Source organism: Microchirus variegatus (genome assembly GCF_963457635.1).
Source record: "Microchirus variegatus genome assembly, chromosome: 4".
Classification (NCBI taxonomy): domain Eukaryota; kingdom Metazoa; phylum Chordata; class Actinopteri; order Pleuronectiformes; family Soleidae; genus Microchirus; species Microchirus variegatus.
In genome coordinates, this window is record NC_139805.1 from 20454734 (window position 1) to 20478867 (window position 24134).

At 40.4% G+C, this 24134-nt stretch overlaps 1 protein-coding gene across 1 annotated transcript; it reads right to left on the reverse strand.

Annotated features, from left to right (window-relative positions):
* creb3l3a (cAMP responsive element binding protein 3-like 3a) lies at window positions 1-6314 on the reverse strand (the record flags this gene model as incomplete). The annotated part of the gene is made up of 10 exons (XM_083888220.1): window positions 1-317; window positions 1289-1382; window positions 2118-2202; window positions 2385-2453; window positions 3713-3819; window positions 3939-4049; window positions 4448-4572; window positions 5277-5529; window positions 5659-5775; window positions 6294-6314. The coding sequence occupies 10 exons, from the start codon at window positions 6312-6314 to the stop codon at window positions 1-3; spliced, it is 1299 nt and encodes a 432-aa protein (XP_083744346.1).
* Window positions 6315-24134: the final 17820 nt, after the last annotated feature.

Consider the following 24134-nt stretch of genomic DNA (forward strand, 5'->3'; position numbering starts at 1 on the left):
TTACATATCGTCAGCATGTGGTCGCAGCTTGGCAGAGTGGTGGGGATCCAAGGTCACCGTGGCTATGTGACCAGTAATTGGGTCGACATGGAAATGACCAAGTCTCTCCGGTTCACTGCTGTTCAGAGGCATCGTTTCCAAACTGGACCGCTCATGGTTCACTCCCAGTTTTCCCATTAGTGCAGTAATATCTTCTAGTCCCTGGTCTCCTGGGAAATGCCGGTGGAGCGGTTCTGATTCATCCTCAGTGGAGAACGGGGCCTCGGTGACATGCAGCACACGAGAAGCCTGGAGGTTCTGCAGAGACCTTGATTGAACTGTGGGAGTAAAACGTTTTAAAAAAAGTAAACCTTACCAAGTTTCCCATTAGACAGACAACTCCTGATCAGCACTCAATTGGGATTCAAATATGATCACTGACTACTTTTTTAAAGAATGGTAAAATAAGACAGGGAAAAAAATCAATACAACACCAAAAAGCATGCAAATAAAATCATCCTAAAGACAAGAAACAGGGCGAAATCAAGCCTAGTTTTTGACCAAGGAGGTATATGTTTGTCCGTCTGTCTGTTAAGCAACATAACTCGAAAGGTCACGGATAGATTTGGATGAAACTTTCAGGAAATGTCCACAATGGGACCAAGAACAAGTGATTACATTTTGTGCGTGATTCATGGGCGGGGGGCTATCCTTCTTCCTGGATGTGACTCAGGTGACCCCTTATGATGGGAACTGGTCTTTTATTCAAATAAAAAAAGTATATAAATACAGACTATGGCTGTACAGATGCATCTGCTGTCGATGTTGATGTACTTTGATCTTGGCAATAATGGGTTTACTCGGGAGGTATAAAAAGTGTGAGAACCTCTGATCTAATGACTTCGAATGTTGAATGCATTGTGACCTTAAACGTGTGGTCTAATCCCCTAGTACACGGAGAATGTCGAGTCATTTGATGGCCCACAGCTGTGAAGAAGTTTGAAGTAACAAATGACTTCTTGCTGCTGTGCAAATCCTCGTCTTGCTATAATAATTAATGGTATTTCATCAAACGGTGAGCATTAGCTTAATAACTGCAATAATACATGGGATTCTCTGTGCACTGGGTGTGATCTTGTAAAAAGGTTGTAGCCAAATCCCCAGCAGTCTGGGAGGCACGAGAGCGGTGAGCCTCTCCAGCTCCGGTTTGAGACTGCACTTCTAACAAGCTCCTCAGCTTTGACAGAGAGGCTCTGGATTAGCTGACAGGCAGGCACGAGGAGTCTATTCGCTGCTGAAGTTTACTCACTTCTGACTGGACTGAAGTCTCCTTGGCTGACCTTGGTGTCAGGGAAAGGCTTAATACTGGGGAACAGGATTAGGGAGAGAGACAGCACAAACACCTAAAGAAAGAGATATGAAAACATACATTTGAAAAATTGTAGTTGGGGGGGAAAAAATGACAATATGCAGAAAATTGTACTACACACAAGATTCAAGTCAAATAAAGTAATAATAGTTTTTGAAAACCAAAGTGTTAGGTACATCTAGTGGTTATGCAGAGGGCATCGTCACTGAATATGCTTTCAGACTGCAGTCGTCAGAAGAAAGTAGTCTTGCTGTGGAAAAATATTCTGTGACTGAGCGGAGACTTATAATTATTCATAGATTAGAAATTTAATTTTTAAAGTTCTTTTCAACTCACATTGCTTCGGGTCATGCTATTTTTTCCACTGCAGCAAAGAAAGGAAATTAATGATCAGTCTAATTCTCTGTATTGAAGCCTAGTGCTCTTTGTTTCCAGTGCAATGTATTTTCCATTGCATACGTAAAGAAACTTAATTGGCCTTTATCAGTGGATACTCCAGCTGTTTGACTTAAAAACAATGAGTCATATAGGGGGTCTGGGGGCAATTTATTTGTGAGACGATCTCATTTGGACAGCCTAACCAAAGCCTAACCTTAACCTAACCATGATTCAAATCTTTGCCCTAAACTTAACCAGTTCTTCAGAATTGAGGTTCTGCCTCAGAGCCAGGTTTTGGTCTCTATGAGGACTACTGGTCCTGACAAGGTCAGTTTTTTTTATGCCAGAAAATGTCCTAGTACACACTCTCATACATAGATGATGCACATACCAGGACACATGTTCCAGTCTGGGCTGGCTTGTTGGATGTATTCATGAACAGAGCCTGTAGCCTGTGCAGCTGTTCCATTAGTGACCTGCGGGGATGAGAGGAGAAGACAGACAGAATAATCAGAAGACACAGAACATGGAGAAGACAAAAGTAAGTGGATTAATGAGGGTCTGGGGGAACAAGAGGGCAGAAGTAAAAAAAAAAAAGAAATACTCCCAGAGAAATTGCCAAGAACTGAAAGTGGAGACACTTTTTAATATTACTCACATGTTGCACTTCTCCAGCTGTGACACTTTCCTCTGCAGCTCCTGGTTGTGTGCATTGCAGGCAGCCATCCTGGGGAGTTAAATGTGTCACTAACAGAAATATAATTATTCTGCTTGTTTTCTTTTTCTTAAAAAATCCAATTATTGCCAGGAATATATAATTAGGACCTGAATAAATTATTGGTTGATTTTAAATGTTCACGTCGGGAACTATTGGATGCTGACATCAGGGTAAAAGTGTGTAATAATAGCTTCATATATACATTTGTACCAAACTTTTGGGTTCTGGATGTACACTGGTGTTTGCCCTCTAAATAAGAGGATTCCAGTCTTTGTATTTGCAAACATTAAATATTAAAAGGTCAGCTTTTCTCCCGTCTCTCCTGACTCAATTTGTGTTTGTTTTTGTGAGTGTTTGTTTGTGACGGTTCGATAGTTTGGTAAAATACTGTTAAAGAATGGATAAAGCATGGACTCTTGAGCCAGTGGAGATCCAGCAAAGCCCTATCAAAAAATGCTCTCAGACAAATACAATTGAATCAGGTCGGGGTTGTGTTGAGTATGTGTGTCTCCCCATATTAGGGTTTTTATTCCATTAACTCTTATTGAAAAAAAACAAAACATTGTAATCATTGTAACGGCTGCATGTGAAGGACGGGGTAATGCAAACATTGCGGGTCAGAATGCCTCATATCGAGACAAAGGAATTTATTTTTACATCTTAATTGATAGCATATAGAAAAATACACAGTGTAGTAGAGGGAACATCAGGTTTAACAGATCAAACCTCAACACTAACTTTAATAAATGTCTTCACCTAGAGTTATAGACACTTGCGTCAGTCTCTTACTCCGTTACATGATATTATTGTAAATATAAATGCATCTACGAAGTGGTTTAAAGGATGACATGTTTCACATTTTAATGGAATATTTATAATATTGAACTAAAACCCTTTTCACTCTCACATTGTGTCCAACTTGTATACTTCCCCCGACTCAAATACATATGTAGATTTGGACGCCAAACTGATCATTATTGTCCTTGAGGACCCGTACAGAAAATCGCCACAGAGGGAGAATGACATGTTTGAAAGCCCATAATAAGAACATCAAGAACAACATGAAATCAGTTCTATCACGTGTGTGGCCCATCAGAATGCCACATGGTGACTTTACTATGGTGAAAAGACGTAACCAAGGGCCACCTTGAGCGCACCATCAGTAATAGAAAGCATATTGAATTTGTAATTAAAATGAAAAAAAAAACCCTCACAAAACCATCATAATTGGACTTGTCACTCTTACATTTTTAAATTGGGGTTCTCACCTGCTCTCCAGTCCATCAATATATTCCTTCTTCTTCTTCCTGCTCTCCTGAGCAGACTGCTTGTTACGAATCTTACGGCGTATTTTCTTCAGAATCCTTTCTTCGTACTGATTAACAGAGTATAGGCGATATTTTTTTATTTAGTGCCCCAACTAAACCAAGCTGAGGAGATCACAAGTGTTTTTTTTTGTTTTTTTTATGGTTAAGTTTTTTAATTGCAGTGTACCTTGGTGAGAGGGAACTGGCTCGGTAGAGAGGCCCCCTCCTTTGCTAACAGCTTCTTCTCATCCTCATTGAGAATCAGCTCTTGAATGGACTGTTGGGATGGCTGTGGGGCCTAGTGGTGAGATATGAATACTAATAATGAGAACATCACCATTGCAGTTTAATTGAGTTTATTCCAACACACACGCAGACACCCAAGCCCCCCCCCCCACACACACACACTTTGTGGAGCTTCACAGGACGTAGTTAAACGAGAGCGGCCTATCAGACCATCTTCATCACTCTCATTTCATGGCTACCTCAAAGCAATTATGGCAAGACCTAAGTTGCTTTCTGCCACTCTCTTGTTCATCTGATTAAACTGGGAATATGAGCAGTGTGTGCTGACATCTGAGCATGCAGCAAACTTTCGAATGAAAAAACAGATCAGTCACCTTTTTATCTAAAATAAACAAATTGTGTGTCAGAAGGCTTAATTGTGCAGAGATGCCACGATATACATACACTCACCAGTTCCTGTGTTCCAGACAGAAGCAGATCTTTAACAGTCAGAGGGAAGTCAGAGGACACATGTGGTCGGTGTACATCTGGAGGATATTGTGTAAGCCTTGCTCTGCCCATTGGGAATGCAGGATCTGTATGCACACAGACACACACAGTGGCATTGTTCGGATTGTGTCCTCAACAATACTAATACAAATATAAAGACATGACATTCAGAGCTGCAGGGTTCCTCAAATACCAACTGTTCTGCTCGATACCTCAACAGGTGTGGTTTTATTTTTCATCAGCAAATAATGTCAGTGATAGTTTGAGCGCTATCCTCCAATATCTCAAATAACATGTGTAATCTTGTTTTATCCTCTGTGATGCTTTATGTGCAGGAATGCAGCCAGAAGACAGTGTGGTGACATTTAAAATTGGGTTCCTGGAAATAAATGAGTTTGTTTTTTTATCTATTTTCCTCTTTATCCCCAGTGAACACGTCTGTATGTATGTACATAATGTGATTCCTTGCAACGTCTGTCTGTGTTAACTCGCCTGTCGTTGTGTCGTCAATGTGTGTGTGGCTTTATTGAGCATCCGTCTTTACCTTTGCTCTGGAGGTTATGTTTTTGATGGAGTTTGTCTTGATTGAAATGTTCTGGAAGTGGAAGAAGGGAAGACGAGATTGGTGGTAATCCAGATTCAGTGACGTTGGTGGAGGTTTGTTTAGTAACAAGTGTAGTAACACTAGAATGTGATTGAAGCTTTTATAAAAAAATCTATTCTACAATTATTTTTTGTAACTCTTCATTCCCCTCTTTGAAACTGTGTATCATACGTATTTGTGACTCACTGAGGTCAATGGAGACGTTGGCTGCTTCCAGGCTTGCCTTTGTCTGCGGCCTCTGGCTGAAGTACTGAGTGTCCTCCGGGGGGCTCTCAGGGCGCTGAGGGCTGTCCATGTGGTCTGAGGGAGGGTCCTCACTGATCCCACTATCACTTGGAGATGGGGACCAGAGAGGGGACCCTGACACTGACACAGAATCATTCCCTCTCAAAAGGGCATTGAGAAAGTCGTCATGTGTCTGTTCAGGTGGCTGCAGCATCTGCTGGAAGAAACAGCTCATTATAAGACGGCAAGAAATGGAACTGGCTTAAAGGCCAAGGACAAACTGTACAGTACACAGATGAACATGTATGGAGTTCCATTAGAGATCCCATTGTCTGAGACTCACATTCTGTTCCTGCATTGTCCAGCTCTGATGGTTGCTATGGTGTTCCGGCGCTTCCTGACAAAGAATTCCATCATTTTGATCAAACAGCCAGTAGAGCAGCTCCATGTCTCCAGAACCCTGAAATGAGATCATTACATTTAAAATGACAACACATAGGGATATTCATGGCTACCCTTGGTGACTTCACTTTTCTGGGTAAGAGTTCATGATGATCCTACCTGGACGCACTGTACTGTAAAATATAGATAAGGACCAATATGTTTGTATGTACTCTAAACTGTCTCAATTTAGGCATAAAATAAAGACTTTGGAGACCCTTCATTTAAATGGCGTTTGTATTTGAGTTTTAAGACAGTTGGACCTACACCAATCAGCGAACTTAATGTACCTACCTACGCACTGAATCATCCTGAATCAATGCCACTATCACCGTGTCAACAGCGAAATACATTCCTCTGATTTGAGCAACTAAAACCGTTTCTATGAATAATATATTAGCAGTCATTTGTTTGAAGTTAGATTTAATAATCAGATGTAGGTTTTAATTTCCTCTCTCCAGACTGAACCACCCATGCCCCAGTAACCCACATCAGGACAACTATGATGTAATGAAAAGGCAATATTTAGATATTTACCTGATCTGGGCAGTTCTCCATAAGTCTCCGTTTGTTGGACGAAGCAGAGAGATCTCCAAAGATCCAAGCAAAATATCCAAATCGCCTTGTTATGTAGTAGCTTTGTCTTTGTTCCTGAAAGTCTCCACGGTATCTCTCAGCTCTTCTTCATGGGTCCAAAGTTTAAACTCCAACTCAACACACCCAGCTGACTGACTTGCTGTGGGTCTATTGGCTTATGAGGAGATATGATCTGATAGGTAGGCATTAACACGTAACTAAGGAACTTCACACGTTGCTATATCTTGAGACGGATGACGAGAAAAACTTCAGAGAGGCCAAAGTCTATTGTTTCCTTTTTTTTGGAGAGTATATTGATGTACTGTTAGCTCTGACCTTTGGCATACATTCAGAGCATAGCTACTCAGCTGGGACAGTTCTTTGTCATTATTCATCTCTTCTCTATTGTATATAGGGATCTGCCTTGAGATGTTGCGTGACATTATAACACACCCTTATATTCTAGGCATGTGCCTCACCTCTGTTGACTGAGAATCATGTTGCATGGAGTTGTTTGTGAAAGGGATGTTGGCGTGATATATTTATTTGTAGATTAAGCCTGCACAAATAGGCCTTTTGCAAAGCTTTTTGACAAAATATGTTATGACCTTCAGACTCTTTGTTACATGCTTTGTGTGTCTCTTATTTCCCACTTGTGAGATTGTCTTTCTGGCCAGGTGCACTGTCATTTGTGTCAAAGTCTCACCTACCTCCCTTGAGTATTTGGTATCCAGGCTCCCAGTCCAGTTATCAGTTCATTTTCACAGGCAGTCTGACCTTCTGATACATCTGTTCTTTCTAGTATTTCTCCACCTGCCTGCTGATCAGCCTGAGCATCTGTAAGTTTAATAACTCCAGCGCTATTCTTCTAGTACCCAGTGTAAATTAGCAAGAAAGAACCACCACACTCAACTTTAAAATACAACATAGTCTTACTTTCTCCCAACCTGACTCCGAGTCTTCAGCTGAGATGGTGAATCTGTGGATCCTGTTAACGAGAGGCCAGTCTGCTGCTCAGCTGCTGCTCATTCCCATCAACCTGAACCTGAGAAAACACTCACCAGCAACTTCACGAGTCACACCTGTTCAATTTGTTGTTGAAGCAAACACCTAAGCAGCCAATAACATGGCAGGAACCTAATACATCTTGGCGTGTAGACATAGACATGGTGACCTACTGAAGTTTAAACCGAGGATCAGAACGGGACAGAACGACTTTGAACGTGAGGTTGTTGGTGTCAGCTGGGCTGGTCTGAGTATTTCACAAGCTGCTCCTCTACTGAGGATATCATGCGCAGTAATCTCTAGGATTTATTGAGAATGGTCTGAAAAGAGGAAACATCCGGTGAATGTCAGTGCTCTGTGTGAAAATGCCTTATTGGATGCCAGAGGTCACAGTGGCCAGACTGTCTGATGATAATGATGGAAAGACAACTGTTAGTGAATTAACCACAATCAAAATATGCAGAAAACCATCTCTGAGACCTTCATAAGTGTACTGTTCACCTGATAGAGAGACTGGTGTGTGTTTATGAGAAACAGAAAGTGTTGAAGCAGTATCCAAGGCTTGAAAATAGTGAGACTTAGATGTTACATGATAAGATAACAGTTGAGGGCCTATAAAATGCAAAATAACATTTTTACATATTGAATTTGATCAAATACACAAAATATAATAAATTGATTTATATAATGGGCTTTACCAAAATGGGTTTTAAATTGAGTCTTAATGTTGAGAATGAATGCTGTTTGTTCTCTTTATGCTCAGCCATAAAACTGATTTTATCTACAGTACAAACTGTCTGTACAGACACGGCAATCGTCCAGAGCTTCTCGTCTAACTCTCACCAAGCTCAGTATGCACAGTTCAGGTGTGTGTGACCCCCACTTTGTCACAGGTCATTTTGTCACAATTAAACTGTACAAAAAAAATGTCTTTATGATTTTGCATATGAGATAAATATGCACATCCTCTCTGGTCTAAATGCCAGGGGGAGCAGTGGAACAAGGCCACTGCCAAACAGATTTGATTTGGTAGCTTGAATCTGCTGTTACTAACAGTCCCTGCTGCAGTGCACGATAAGTGGCGGCAACAAATAGCAACAGTCTGTCCCTTAGAAACGCCACAGCAGCTGGGAGGATGAGAAGAGTTGAGTAGGTGAAGCGGTGACTGTGGATGGCAGCATGTACTCTAGTTGTAAACCTTAACTAGAGCGTCAATTTTGTCCAGTGACATTTGAAGGTATGATAGGTTAGCTGTCCGTTGACATATCGGAGTTACAGTGTCTAGCCAGGACTTACACTGGGTTTTCATAAAAGGAGAATTACATCATCATTATTGCTTTGCTATCTATCACAGAAAGGTTTCAAAGGGCAACAGCCCTGCAACGGTGATTCAACAAGCTCTTTAACTTTACAGCAAAAAAAAAAAGTGGTGCTCTGTACAATCAGAATTATCTGCAGTCATAAATCATGTTTAATTACTTCTCATCTGTGTTATCAACAGTATTGTTCCCCACCAGTATGTCACCAGTTTGTCCTTCCAGTCATAAACTCTGTCTTTTTCAGGACCAGTAGTCCTCATGGGGACCCGTCGTATTGAGGTACAACCTCATTTTTGAGGCTCTTGTTTACAGAGAGTCAGTTATTAAAACTGAATTACACTTCTTGTGTTGGTTCCCCATATGGAGAAATAACACTGTAATATTCTAATAAATAAACAACAATGATGAGAAAAGAAAAGACGATTAGAACAGAACGCTTTTGTTCATGTAAGTGGCGGCTGGACTGACGCAGAGATGCCAGAAGCATGTGTTCCTGCATTTGCTCGTGCCTCAGGGGGGGGGGACACTGCCTTCACACTGAAAGGTCATCTGCCTGACAGCACTGTGAAATTATCATTTAAAGGTAACAGTAATGCACTTGGCTTACTCTTATAGACACATCAGCCTTCACTCATTCTCAAGGGGCATTTTGTTTTATAATGGATGGCTGCTATTCTTGCAGAGATTAACATCTTATCACCTAAAAAGAGCATCATGGACGTGTGTTCGCCATTTGAGGGCTACACTGTGCTGTCTCTCATGGTCCAGGAAAAGGAAAATGAGGGTCAGATGACAACAAATTCCGTGATGGATGCTGCGGCGTGCTACGTTAATGACCTCTGAAAACAACACAGCTTTCAGATTTACAGATGCTGAAGGCCAACTGCCAATCATTTCAGTAAATAGTATTCTCATAGGAGCTGACGCACCGCAAGGCCACCCAGGTGATTTTTGTGTAATTAGAATTTAATCTTTCCATAGCAAGGTTTTTCAATGGTATGTACAATCAAAGTATTTCAAAGATGGTATATATGTGGTCCGACATTTTAACATTTAATCACACTTATGGATATTCAAGTGTTAAACTTTCCAGATAATTTTAGCTTTCATTAGTTAATGATGCCATAAAATAAAGTGAGACATCGTGATGGACAGCTGAGACTGAATAACGACGAGTCAAGCCTATACAGTCTGTGAAGAAACCCAGGTCAGCGAAACTGCATTCTCAATTACATTTTGGACAGCTGGACAGTTCACCAGTCCATCACAGGGACACATAGAGACAACCATTCACTCTCTGACTCAGACCTACGGTCAATTTAGATCGTCAGATTTACCTAAATAAGGACAACCCGCACACACACACACACACACACACACAGGGAGAACATGCCAGATAACATTTGGTTAGGGCAAATCTGTATCAGTGACAACTACTATATCCGAAATCTAAACTGACAGAAATTATGATATAATTACAATTATTAGTATTGTTCTTTGAGACCAAAACCACCAACCTTTCTGAGGGGTGAATTCAAAATCACACAGAATATCAAAGACAATGTTCCCTTCATTTCTTTGATCAGTCTAGTTATCAGAGTTATCCATGAGTCATCAGCCGAGCAGCAGACCACTGTCTACGTCAAGTGTTGGAAGATCTGTTGCAGATTGTTGTGGACCTATCAGGATGTTAGTGAGGAAAAAAACATGACCTTTTCCTAACCCGAGTCAGGAGATATTAGACATTTAAAACCAGGGTGACGATAACACCTGGTGGTTACGCCATAAAGTGCCACAAGCAGTTAAAACTATCATGTTGCCGTGCACACCTGTACGACCTGTACATGCATTAACGTTTAATACAAAGCAATTGAGAATGCAGTTTAGCTTAGGGAGTGTTTTTAGAAAACAAGGTTCAACCTCAGGACACAGACATAATTTTGTCTTCTTACCAGAGACAGACACTGAATTACAGAGCACCAGGCATAATACAAAATAATATATGGCCACAACAAAAGCCTGGCATTGCTATTTACTTAAGCATATATTAAATTATATATTACAATATTGAGATTCAGTCTCCCGTCACACTGATGATCACACTCAAGCTGTAAACAGAGTCTCGACGAGGTGCAGATTGTCTTTTTCAGTCCACATCGCTTTTGTATTAAATAAAAATATAAATAGATCTTCAAATAAAAAAACTATGTAGTTTAAAGATGTTCTCACTCGTTTACAGCGAGTGAATGGTCAGAATGACACATTTCCTGTTCCTTTGGGGAGCAAAAATCTTTACCATAGACTCTCGTAATAAATGGTGCATGCGCAGTAGACCCCCCGCCCCCCAATACAAAAGACTGGAAAATGGCCACAGCCGAGCAGAGATAACCAGATATAAACATATTACTTTAGTAACTACCGCTCGACATGCTCTTATGAGCAGCTGCAGTCCTGGCAGCATCAGTGTGGACGCACGTCTTCTCCACAGCAGATGAGACACCTGATGACTGAGTCCATCATGTCTTTATAAACGTCTGTGAACATCAAACTGGTTTGGAGCAACGCTCCCTGTCTCTTTCTCTCTCTCAATCTCTCTCTGTGTGAGTCTCTCTCTCTCTGTCTGATCTTTAATCGATCACCCACCACTTCGATCCGTGCTAGGTGTTTTTTTTTCTCTTTTGATTCGTGTAGTGCAGCCCTCAGCTCTTGCCCTTCAACTCCAAGGAGCCGCTCTGCATGTCACCCTCAGCCTGCCGGGTCAGGCACCGTCGTCCTTGCAAAGCCCCAACCTGAGTGAGGTGGACAGCACTACCAGGTGAGAGGAGACTTGGAGGCCAGGGAGGATTATGGTTACAGGTATATGTATACATAACAATCCATGAATTTAAGTCGCCTTATGTAAGAATGTGGCCAAAAACGGTTACTACACTCAAATTCAAAATACCGAGGTCTTTTTGGTTTTCGTTTTCTCCGCCATTGTAGCTCAGACGTAACTGGCAACCCGTGGTTGCTCGGCAGCTGAGACTCTACTGACTGCAATGATTGGTAGACGGCCATAGGTGGCGCCACATACCAAAACATAAACATGATTTTAATGCAAATATTTTGGCTGTACTGTTGTTGTTGGTGAGTTCAGTTCGTTATATGAATATTATGAGTCTCTGTGACCTATTAGGAGGATTTTATGGCCAGGCTTTAGATTTATAACATAGCACACCTTTAATATTTAGTTCACACAAAATAATAATTTGTGGTCGAAGGAACCAATTGTTTTTTTCCCCGCCTGCTGCTGTGTACAGAAACAAACAATAAAGTGAGGTATCTTCTATTCAGATTCAGGCTTGCTGTCCAGATGATGAACATGTTTTGTTCATGAGACACAAAATACAAATATATTTTAAGACAAAAAGCTTTCACAAAGGCCAAGTCAAGTTACTGCTGGGGTTAAGCGGCTGATAATGAAGTCATGAATCCCAGAAGTTGTGCAGCCAGGTGAAGAGAATGAGTAGATGAGTAGAGTCACAGCTATGATTTCAGTTCCCCTTCTCTATTTTATATTTGTATTTTAGATAGAAGTGCCTTTTCCCTAGGTCACTTTATTACAATGTACAATGTCTTAAACTCAGCTTAAGTGTGTGGGTTTTGTATATGCCGTATATATTACTACATCTTCTTTGTCACCTTAAACACAGTTGATATCTTGGCACTTTTTTTAAGTTAAGTAAAGAGGAGGGGGGATTATTTTTTAGCAGAGGCAGAAAATAACCCATCAACCATGAATACAAAGTAGCACTCAGGCTTTGACTTCAACACACTATTAACATGTCAAAGCAGCTATGAGACAACTGGCTCATTTCCATAGAATCCCTTGTGAGTTCTGGTCATCATCAGGATCATCATCTGGGTGATGTCACGTTTTTCATTTTGATAGAAGACCCTGCAATTATTCCAATACACTACATTTCTAAGGCAGAACAAATTAGACGAAGAAAAAAATAATCAATCACTGATTACATAACAACACGTGCGACTGCTTGAATCAGATTGATTTGTCTTGTGTTTCACCAAATTAGCAGTTGCGTGATCTGGGAATCAAATGACAACTTAATTTTGATTGACTGCCCTGTTAATGCATCTTAGACACAAAAGCACAACGATAAGGTTTGCTAACCAAATAATCCAGACTGAGAGAATCATTTTTCTTTAAAAACATAACAAACTAAAAGGAGAGCACTCACTGGCATGAACACTAAAACAGACATTACTTTGTGAGAGAAGAAATAACCACAAGGTGGGAACAAAGTGGGAGCTCAGCTGTCTAATGCATTCTGTTGAAAAGAGAGGCTTTCAAGGCGACGTGGACCCAGGTGAAGATGCACAAGAGCAGTTCTCAGGCTAAAAGATACTGGAGACAATGACACTGGGTATGAGGGTAAGGAGACAAGGGTCAGGACTCAGGCAAGAGGTAAAAGACTGAAGCCAACGTGTAACGTGAAAATAAAAAACAGCAACCAAATGGTTACAGTATGTTCAGCCACATTTTTCAAATCCTATTAAATTCAGACACAGATCAGGTTTGACAGTTTGCATTCATTGCAAAGTCTTCTGCCGCCGACTCTCCTGTGAACATGACTGTCATCTAAAGTGGCATGCACTGCATCTTTTTTGCATGCATCATCAACGACAACAGAAAATGTAATGTGCGAGTCCAGAAATAGAAGCAAGCTATTGCAGCAAATTAGTGGGCGAGATTTAGCTCTATACAGACAGGACAGTGTACTTCTACCGTTTCCTCTACTGCTGTTTGATTTGCCGTGCTGCTGGTGCAAATCCATGATGTCTGGGCTCAGTGCATGTGTATATAGGCAAAAAGCCACATGGATTATGATACCACATACTGATTCCTGTGTCTAAATGGCTCTGAATCTAAATTTAAGTTTCTGACTTCCCTGCAAGTGCCACGTTTTTCTTCCATTCCCAAAAGTGATGCAGATTAAGTGCATATGTGAGTGTGACTCAAAATAGTGCCAGGATATTTTCCCAACAAACGTGACCCACATGTTAAACTGTTCAGATACATAATGCATTAATGGTTCACTGAAGTTATCCTTCAAAGTCCTCTGTGTTTCTTCAGAGGTCAAGGGACTAGAATGTCAACCAAGAAATGGTGAGTTTTTGTTAGGGTTCGGTTAGTCATGTCTGTCATTTTGTATCTCCAGGTTTTGCAATTTTAAGGTATTCAGCTGGTTATAATATGCAGCTTCACCCTTAAATGCCACCATACCTACACACACGGATCCCTTCCAAGCAGTCCCCCCCCCCAAGAATAACTTTGTCTCTCGCATGCAACCTACTGCCACCTCCTAAACCTCTATGTATGGCCAAAATTAATTTACTAAATCAAAGTTATTTCTGATCGTCAATCATGTGAAGTTCAAACGACACTTAAATCCTTAGAAGCCATTAAAGAACTTTCTGAAAGCCACTTAACAACTCATGGACTTTAGCAAAGACTTAATGACAGAGGCCTTAAACGCTTATTTTTGCTCTGTCTGCTTTTCCGCTTTTTTTTCAAATCGCTTCTGAGAGATTTACTCGTCTGTGTGTTTGATTCAGTTACACAATCCGTTCACACTCTGTCAGTAAAAAAAAAATGGATTAGCTCGACTTGAAGTAAACAAAACACTGATGAAGAGACAGTGGTGGTTGCTCTAAGACAGCAAGGGGAGCTCAGCTTCCTTTAAAATGTGTCAAATATGTACTGACGCTGGGCTTCTGCGTGATGATTGGAGGAACTAAGCGCCTGCTTAGGGCCCTGTGACCACTAGGGGGCCCACGGAGAAGATTTCATGATCTTATTTCTTTTATTGTTTATGCATGATGATAACATTACCATAGCACTGATAAAACAAAACACAATAGGTTAAATAATATTATACTAATATTATATATAGTACTGCTATTGGAGTAGTGATTCCTTCCCCCTTAGAGCTTAGGTAATGACAACCATGACATTTATGTGCATTTGCACACTATGCTGTACATCAGAGAGAGTGTGAACATGTATATCCCTCTGGAGTTGAAACAAAGAAAGCAAGAGAAAGCAGAGAATGACAAAAGAGAACAAGCTATAACTAAAATTTAGATTTAAAATCACTCCCAGAAGCATCATGTCATGTTCTGCTTTAGTATTGGGGTTGGCCCCAAAATCAAATTTGACTTCGGGCCCCATTAAGTCTTGAGCTGATTGTGAAATGTTTTCAATATCTGGATTTCTTCCATTGCCCCTGATACGGCAGGCAGAATAGATAGATGGATAGATCCTCTAGCGTGTCAAGAGTTTATTTGCATCACTTATGTCACAAGCTTGACTTAATTTCAACTCTAATTCGTTCACCTACTTTGCTTCTTTTTCCTAACGTGATACGTTTTGTGACTATAGAGGCTCTGAGCAGTACCTGTGCTTGGGGATAAAGCTTTGAAATGTTTTCCAAAGCTTCAAACAATGAGTCTTGTAAGATGTTGTCACTGCCTCGCCTCAGGTGAAATCAGCACAAGCTGGAAGGATTTATATCAATAGAATGGGAATGTTTGGGCATCAATCATGGTCGAGCTCAAAGACGTCAGCTCAAAAGGACGCGTGGGTTTGCAAGGTTACTTTTTGTTTGTTCTGGTGCAATATGTATAACACAAATTCTTACCTTTAAATGCTGAGTGATAGTAGAGGTTTAGGAACATGAGGAAAATTAGAGTTGTAACTTCTCCCACCAAAGCACTGCACTAAGTGTACACTATCTTGAGAGCATGTTTGTCACTTTATCTCACTATAGGACAGCCTTTTCTGAATGGAAAATGGATCACTCTCCTAAACCATATTCCATTGAGAAAAATCAATGGTTCAGTTTTGGGTAAATCTGAAGGAAGGATTTCAAATGCTAAACTAAATTTTTAAACTTCATAATGGAGGCAGCTGTGGTTCAACAACTCCTGTCTGCTGTTACAAACCGCAGATGTGCTGTTGCTGCAGATGGGACTGTGTGGTGCTCGGTGCATACTTTAATTTGATGTAATTTGACCAGACTAGTTGGGATCAGATCAGGGCGTTGGTTCAATGTACGGTGAGCGACTTAATAAAGCAACTTTATTCTAATAATGCATTTATATCGCTTTCATTCTCTCCTGCAGAAACTAGGTTATTTTAGCTGCTTAACTTCATGTCAAGCACGTCACTTTCTGTTTGATTTTCGTCCGCTGTGTACGATCACAGAATCATGTTTCAAAGGTGTCATTGCTGTGCCACTTTCTTTAATGGTCTTTAAAGGGCTATATACTGACCCTCTGAGGGTATTCCAACAGCCATATTTTACCCTAATGAATAAAATCAGGACATTTTGAGACAGAAAGAAACGTTTAGGTCACAAAGTAGCCTGTATTCAGTGTTGACAGGTTGCATGCACCCCGCAGGTGAAAATCAACTTTTGGCAGACAATCATTTTTGGGCTCAATATTGGCGCTATGGTTTTACTGGATGCAGCCCCCCACCCTGAGGCTCAATTTAGAGTGTCCAATTGACAATGAGCAATGGAGATTGGGTACCTTGCTCAAGGGTGGCGGATTCGATTCGAATCAGCAATCCTCCGGTTCCAAGACCAAATACCTTCCGCTCAGCCATGGGCTATTATCACTATGCCTCTATGGGATAATTTTGTTTCATGCATAGGAGTTTTGTAGCTCAATGTGATTCACTCATGTGTGCTGCAACAGCAACATGGGAGACTAACATCCCTATATTCCCGATACACCACTTGCACTTGTACTACCTGGGGGGGGGATAATTTATAGCATTTTGTGTTTGTCTGCTGTATTTTGTAGTTTATTTTGATACATTTATGAGTTCGGGTATTTGGTATATTATTTTAAAATACATTTGTATGTATCTTTGCCCATGCATGCCCTCTATCAATACGCGATCTACTATAAAACACGACATGAAATTAAACACTACTATACTGAGAAGCACAGAGAGTGAGTGATGTGGTGTGGACCTTATAGGTTTAATCTGGCTTATTTTGGTTTAATTCGCACAAAAAGTTCACTAAAAGCTCACTGAAGTTATACTTTTTTAAAGTTTGTTTGTTTACCTTCCTCAGAAGTGTCACGTGATGCTGCTATGATCACCGGTATAATGTCCAGCTGTCAAAATGTGCAGGGTGGAGTGGGGGTTCCAGGTGTGGGATGCCATACTTTTCTTTTCTTATTTCGACTCCCTCCATTATCCATCTGTGGAACCGTCACTCCAACCAGGATTCTGTGGAAGATTGCAGGAAATACAGTCACAGGTCACAACAACAAACTTTGACTAGTAGCCAAAGAAAAGAAGGTAGTTCACAGTATCCTTTCACAACAGTTAAACATGTAGTAGACATGCGTTTATATTTAAAAGTTACACAATATATTTGTATAATGATTAATGATTATCATGGCAGTCAAGATGTAATGTTAAATGCCAAAGTATGCTTGGGTTTCTCAATATAAGTCTACCAATAAAATGGCAGAAAGTATTAAAGTGTTCTGCATGTAGCTTATGGCAAAACTTCAAAGCTGTGTTGAGTTTATTTCTGCTTCTGATTTATTTCATTATTTTTGATTTACTTCACCCCACCTCTTGTCCAATAGCCTCAGGATGACGAAGCCAAAAGAGGGGAGAAGCAGGATAAACTGCACACCATGCCCTCTATGAAGGCAGCTAACGAGCACGTTGCAGAGTCCTCTAACATTCTTTCTGTAATAGGACATACAGTATGAGCAAGCCCACGACTGATAGATTTAATGACCCTGAGCAAGCTCTGTCACCTCTTGGTTGTTAAGCAGACATGTGAAAAAAACTCAGCCGGATAATGAAACACCTTGCCCCAAATCACGAATCATTCCCTTGACATTTCTGAAATTCGATCAAGTCGAGTGGCCTTATATTGCAGATGATAGAGAAAGTTTGTTTCTTGGATTGCAGCATTTTACCCAGCCGTCCTCCTCTATCCTTACCATCCAGGAAAGGTCAACACCATTTTTATTACTATTACTTGTGGATGGAATATGACGAGGCTGCTGCCCCCTCAGGCCGTCGCTTGGGGAAATAAACGTACATATATAACTTATTTCTAAGATGAAACTGAAGGGGGAGATTCAGAAATTAAGGAGGACCTGCAGATGACCTGACACTTCTATTTATGCCTCAGTCTATTGTCATCATGCATTCTCGTATACTGGAACCTCCTGTGCAGGAGAAGCCAACCTCCAGGATCCAACTTCATACTCACACGTCATTCAAACAAGCATGCACACTTGCAACCAATCACGCACTCACATTCAGACACCCACACACGCAAGGAAAATGAAAGGGAAAGCATGAACCTGGGGTCATAAAACATCATGAATCTGATAAAGAACGTGTAAAGAAAATGACATGTCTTTAGACCCAACAATGAAAGAAAACTGTTGGTTGCAATAAGCTTCTTGTTATATAAGTTATTTGAAATTATACTTGGACTGTCAGATGGTGTCACCTGACCTGCGTGGGAAGAGTATTTGAAGCACCTTCCATCGACATCTCCTTCAGGCCTTCACACACCACAGTTTTTTATTTTAGTCACACGCTATAAAAGTTTTGCTAAAGTTTGCTTGCGCTGTGACAAAGCAGAGAGATTATCAGTCGACTCAGGAAGCCAAACTTCCAAAACGAAGCCCTTAATATATTATATTTATTGATATTTAAGACAAAGCTTTAGGGGGAACTGGCAATAATTTATCACAGGTTAGTCATTACTGAGACTCGAGTGTCCTTACCTGACATGACCTGGTGAGGAAATCCACAGTGGAATGTAGCTTCCATCTAGTGGTCAGAAAGTGTAAGTACATGTTCAGCAGCAATTTAATCAACAGCCACTGATATTTGCAATCTGAAGACAATCTGAATACTGAATGTCGCACATGACTAACTTTACAGAGACTGCATTTCTACAGATATATCCATATGTATATATATATATATACATATATATGATCTATATAGATATACCTAGATAGATATCTAGATATAGATATACATATATATTACAACATTTCTGTAGAAGGCAAAGGAATGCAGTAACCATTTAAACCATTCCACACACAGGTAATAACAATTCAAATAGTTCAAATTTGAAAAGCACAGTTCAGAAATACGTAGTTAAAAGTCAATAATAGAAGAGATTTAAGAGAAGAGCACAATAATATTCTTCTCAAATTCAAATTGTTAAATACAAATATGAAATCTGTGGCACAATTTAAAGCAATAGAAGTAGTCTGAAACAATATGAATACCAACAAAATATGTAAAATAATACATTATGATTGTATCCTTTTTAGGACTATTGGTAACACCTTACCATGCAGTAACATTATGGTAATAGTATAGTATATTGTTTCAAACTAAGCACATATAGTATATGCGATATTATCGCCTTACTGTCATATTAACAAACACACAATTGCTGTGAATAAACAAAAATTTACAAAATGATAATCATACTATTACCATGTTGCTACCCTTTCATTATTACTAGCCTAGCGAGGATGCGCGCGCAGTTTGAGGTCAGAAAACGTCACAACAGGTAAGCGATTAGCATGTATGTCCACTGTCCTCCACTGGATATTATGCTCATTGTTGGACCTAAATAAATTAGTACTAGCCGACGGCAATAGTCTGCCTGACCCAGCACCCATAAAATATTGTGGCTAGATATCCAGTGGCCGGCTATTCACTCTTACCTTTATAGATAAACCTAGCCCGTACACGCGAGAAAGTCAACCGGGAAGCCAACATGGCCACGAACAAGTCGCTAACCCGGTGCTAGCCGGCCGGCAGCTAACTACAAGCTAGCTACGTCCAAGATGATAAATGATAACTTACATGAAATGAAGTGAGCACTACAAACGCGAGCACTCTTTGATTGCAGTAGCATCGCTCCAGTCTTCTTTTTTTTTTTAAATGCTTGGAGCCACAGACGACGTCTTTTGAAAGGGATGAGGTCCTGTAGCAGGGGTGTCAAAGTCAAATGACCTGGGGGCCAATGAGCGTCTAGTGTGGTCAAAAGGGGGCCGACCTAGAGAACAAAAAGTGAGGGGAAAAAAAACAACTGTTCGCAATATTGCATCATGATATCACACGTATACTTCGTAATACTATTTATGACTCAAAATGAATCTATTAATATCAAAAACAGAGACATTTATTGAAAATAACGTAAATAATAATGTGGACAGCTGTAATTAAATCACCAAACTAGGTCTGCGTCATGTAATGATAGGGCCCACACGTCCGTTTCAGCTACTTCCATTCGTGCCTCGGGCCCTAACAAGCGTATTTATTTATGTAATTTAATGTTGTATGTCACATGTATCAAACTCAAGGCCCGGGGGCCAGATATGGCCCGCCACGTCATTTAATGTGGCCCGCGAGTGATTAATTGGTCTTAAAAATCTGTGTTAAAATAGGTCTCTGCTGCTTTAAGGCATGCGTTGACCATAAACTACATTTCCCACAATGCATGGTGATTGTGTTACCCGCAAAGTGACGGCACCGCCACTAGACCGCAGAGTATCATTGTATATGCATCATGCGACGAGTGAAATTGAATAAGTAATAAATACAGAAAGTTATTAAGCAATATGTTACAGAGTAGTTACCTTTATTTAACATTACATTTAGTTACATTTATTCTGTATGACAGTTACATCTGGCCATTTGAGGGTAACAATTATGCTGATGTGGCCCTCCGTGAAAATGAGTTTGACACCCCTGTTGTATGTGATACACTTAATAATGTGATAATTATGATGGAATGTCTTATTAATACTGTTATAAAAACATTGCTAGCAAACATATATTATATTCTAGTTGGTTGGACTGCTGTGCTGCATGATTTGAAGGGTTGCGTCACCTTGTTTAGACCTTTCCCTGCAGGGTCACCACTGACAGAACACTGCAACCCAGTGTGTGCAGGTCCAGCTCTAATAAGAGAGGAGATCAAGTATACATGAGGATTTTTGATCATTCTCAAATACCACCAATCCTCTGATTTGTCTGAGCTCCATATTACATAGATTTATTTTCCATTCCCTGACATTTCCACGATATATGTTTTGAGAGAAGATAAATATTTTCTCTGTAAGTGAGGTAAGGATGATGCAGACGTTTGAACAACAAAATCTACATTCCTGTAGATATTGAACAGCAGCAGTCCAGACAGTCTTGATATTTACTTTGGTTTGTTATGACGTCCTGTATCTTAAAATAATAAAAATAATAAAAATAGTAATAAACCGCCTTACAGGCTGGTGATAGAACAAAACTGCATCATCACACCGGGTGATAAGGTTCTCTTATGATGCGAGGATAATAACATGCTGCAGGAGACCAGGAACGTTCCAGCGCTTGCAGGATGAGAGTACATACAGTATTTGTGAAGAACAAAAAGAAAGATGCAGCTGCCACATACAACCAGTATTAATTAAAACTCAGCTAGGCTTGTGGTATATTTAAAACATTCAGAACTATAACGGTAAAACAAACTAAATATGCAATTCCAGTCTGATATTTTCATAAATACTATATATTGTCAATGACCTGTGGGCAAGGCAAAGTGTGTGCATAATTATTGAGACTGCAAGAGCCACTTTTCTGACCTTTTCCCACTAATGACTGCATTCATGCTCCATCCTCGTTGGATTTTTTAAAAAGCGTGACACCAGGTTGCTCAAATGGTTGTTTTAAATTCAACGCTGTCTCTCTTTTGATTATTTATACACCACAGAGAGGATGTGTGAATTTGTAGGACCTGCAATTATTCCTGTTTTGACAGCTCGGGATAAGGGGTCTCATTCAAATAACTTGTTAAAATTGGATATTTCAAAAATAATAGATTAAATATTGAAGCTTAGCACTGATAAACTTTTACCTGTGCCAAAATACAGTATCATTATTGATGCGCAAAACCATATCTTGTTATTTCACACAGCCAGTACTCATTTTATTTACTGTTCACCTAACATAAATAGAACTCCTAATTTCATACTATGCTCAACTAGCTATGGCAACACAGGTTTTCTGACGATATGCTGATGGTTAGTTCACATGTCTTACCCATACAGCTCATTCTTTTCCTGGTTGCAATTAGCAACGGAAGACAAGCATGCAGGACTTGTTTATTTGAAAAGCTCTGATCGATATCGCAGTTGTTCTCCACTTCTGGAGCAAGGACCTAAGACCAGAGGAGGAAGGTGCGGCACACTGACTCCACACTTCAGTCTGCTCTTATCACATCTCATCAGCCTGTTAAGCCACTCGCCCGTAACGCTGCCTCCTACGTGGCATGCCGTCATCACCTCGCGGCCTAATTTCCTTGAGCAACACCTTACAGTTGAACAAGCATGCTTTGCAATGCATAATCACAGTGCAGCGGTGAATTAGTCACCAGGGGACACGTCTGCAACTCTTAGCACTGATTAAACCACTACTCCTCCATGCCAGCAGCCCGAGCAGAGAGGAGGCTTCCTCCCCTGAACAGCAACATCTTGTCTTGTCAAGTTCTGCATACATTCACCAACATTTGCTCATAAGTGAAGGACATATGGCAAATTAAGCTGTGTATGTTTTCCCTGCCTATGAGTATTGTGTTTACATTATATGCAAGGATGTGGGGGGAATTGTTGAGTATGAGTAATTAGGAAGTGTGTGTACCTGGTATTCCTTATGTTGTGGGTAATTAAATCTGTTTTACACAGGACACATTATGGAGACTTGTCTTCCCTATGGGACAAAAAAAAATAGTGTCCCCTTAACCCTATAACGCCAAATGACAGAGAAACCCCACAGAGATGCAAGTACTGCATAGGCCACTGTGAGAGAAGCAGAGTGCATCTTTGTCTGAACAACTGTTTTCAAGCCTACCATCACTCAAAGTAAAAAGGTTGTGAACTGCAAATGAGTAAAAAATAACTGAAATGTTATGTCTTCCACCCTGCCAGTTCCATTGCTGCATTGCTTTTGTTGGATTTGTTTGTGTATTTTTGTTAGAATCTTTGAGAATTGTGACCCACTGTATCACATATGATACAAATTAAAACCCCTATATGGAAATTGAAAAAATATTTGAAAAGAAATTGTTTGTTTGTTCAGAAGGACCAATAAAGGCTCCAGTTTCAAAGAATGTTAATTTTCTGTCAATTATTAATGGTTTGGGCTTTACATGGTTAAATTACCGAACTTTAGGTTGAAGTTAGGTTAATGTTAGGTTCAGGGTTAGGAGTAGGCCAGTAGTAATTATAGTTAAGGTAAGAGTACGTCTCTAGGAAACAAGTCAGTGCGATGTCCTTTGAAGTCATGGAAAGCAGTCAGTGTGTGTGTGTGTGTGTCTGACTGTCTTTTAGTTTCGTTTGCACACAGTGCACACAGAATGCAAAGTTACTCCCTCAGCTGCCTTTTCTTTCCCCACGGACCCTGAACACATTGAGCCAGTCTGCCTCCATCTCACAGTCCAGTCTGGTTAACAAGCAGCAGAATAAACGCCAGCTAGTTAAATTATATGTAACTTTTTTACACCAAGCTAATAGTGTGACCTTTATTGATTTCTTGCCTCTGCCCTCAGCTCGCAGAAACACTAATGGCACTGGTCAATAATAAAAAAAAAACCCTGAAGTGCAAGTTCTCAATACCCCTCCCTGTGTGTTGACCACATCCCTAAAAATAGTCTCCACCACCCTCAGAGGCTGCTGCCATGACAGCTCAGTGCTCTTATTCAATATGAGCTGCTCTGTTTGTTTCCCCACTGCACATGTAAGCAGACTAACATGCTGAGCCATCCACCAAACACATCTACCTCAACTCACATCCCTGCCAATTCCCATTCAGACAACCAGCCACGTTTAGTCAGTACCCTGCCTCTTTTAATCAATAAATGTATAACACCATGAACTGAGCATAAAATAACACTCAGACTTGGTCACGCAAATCGAAAACAAACAGCACGTTCAGCAACTATATTTCACTCTGCACTCTGGGGCCTGACTGCCTCAAACAATTACAGACTGATATCAAAAGAACAAGCTCACAATAACAATAATGATAATAATAATAATAATAATAATAAATATCCTTGTGTCTGTGAAGCTACCACCCGATGTTTTATTGACCGCTAATGTCAATGTGTGCCTCAGCCTGCTCATGTCCTTCTCTCTGCACTTGCACTGATCGAACCTTGCAAAAAGAAATATTGTGAACACAGTTCAATAGAGCTGGAATTATCCTCAATCCGCGCCCCCCCCCCCCCCAAAGAAAACAACCAGCTGCCCTGGATAACCCATGCTTTTTCATCAAACTTCTGGGGCTTTGTTGACCCGTCTGTTTTTGAAGTGCAAACCGTGGCCTGCTTTACTGTACTGA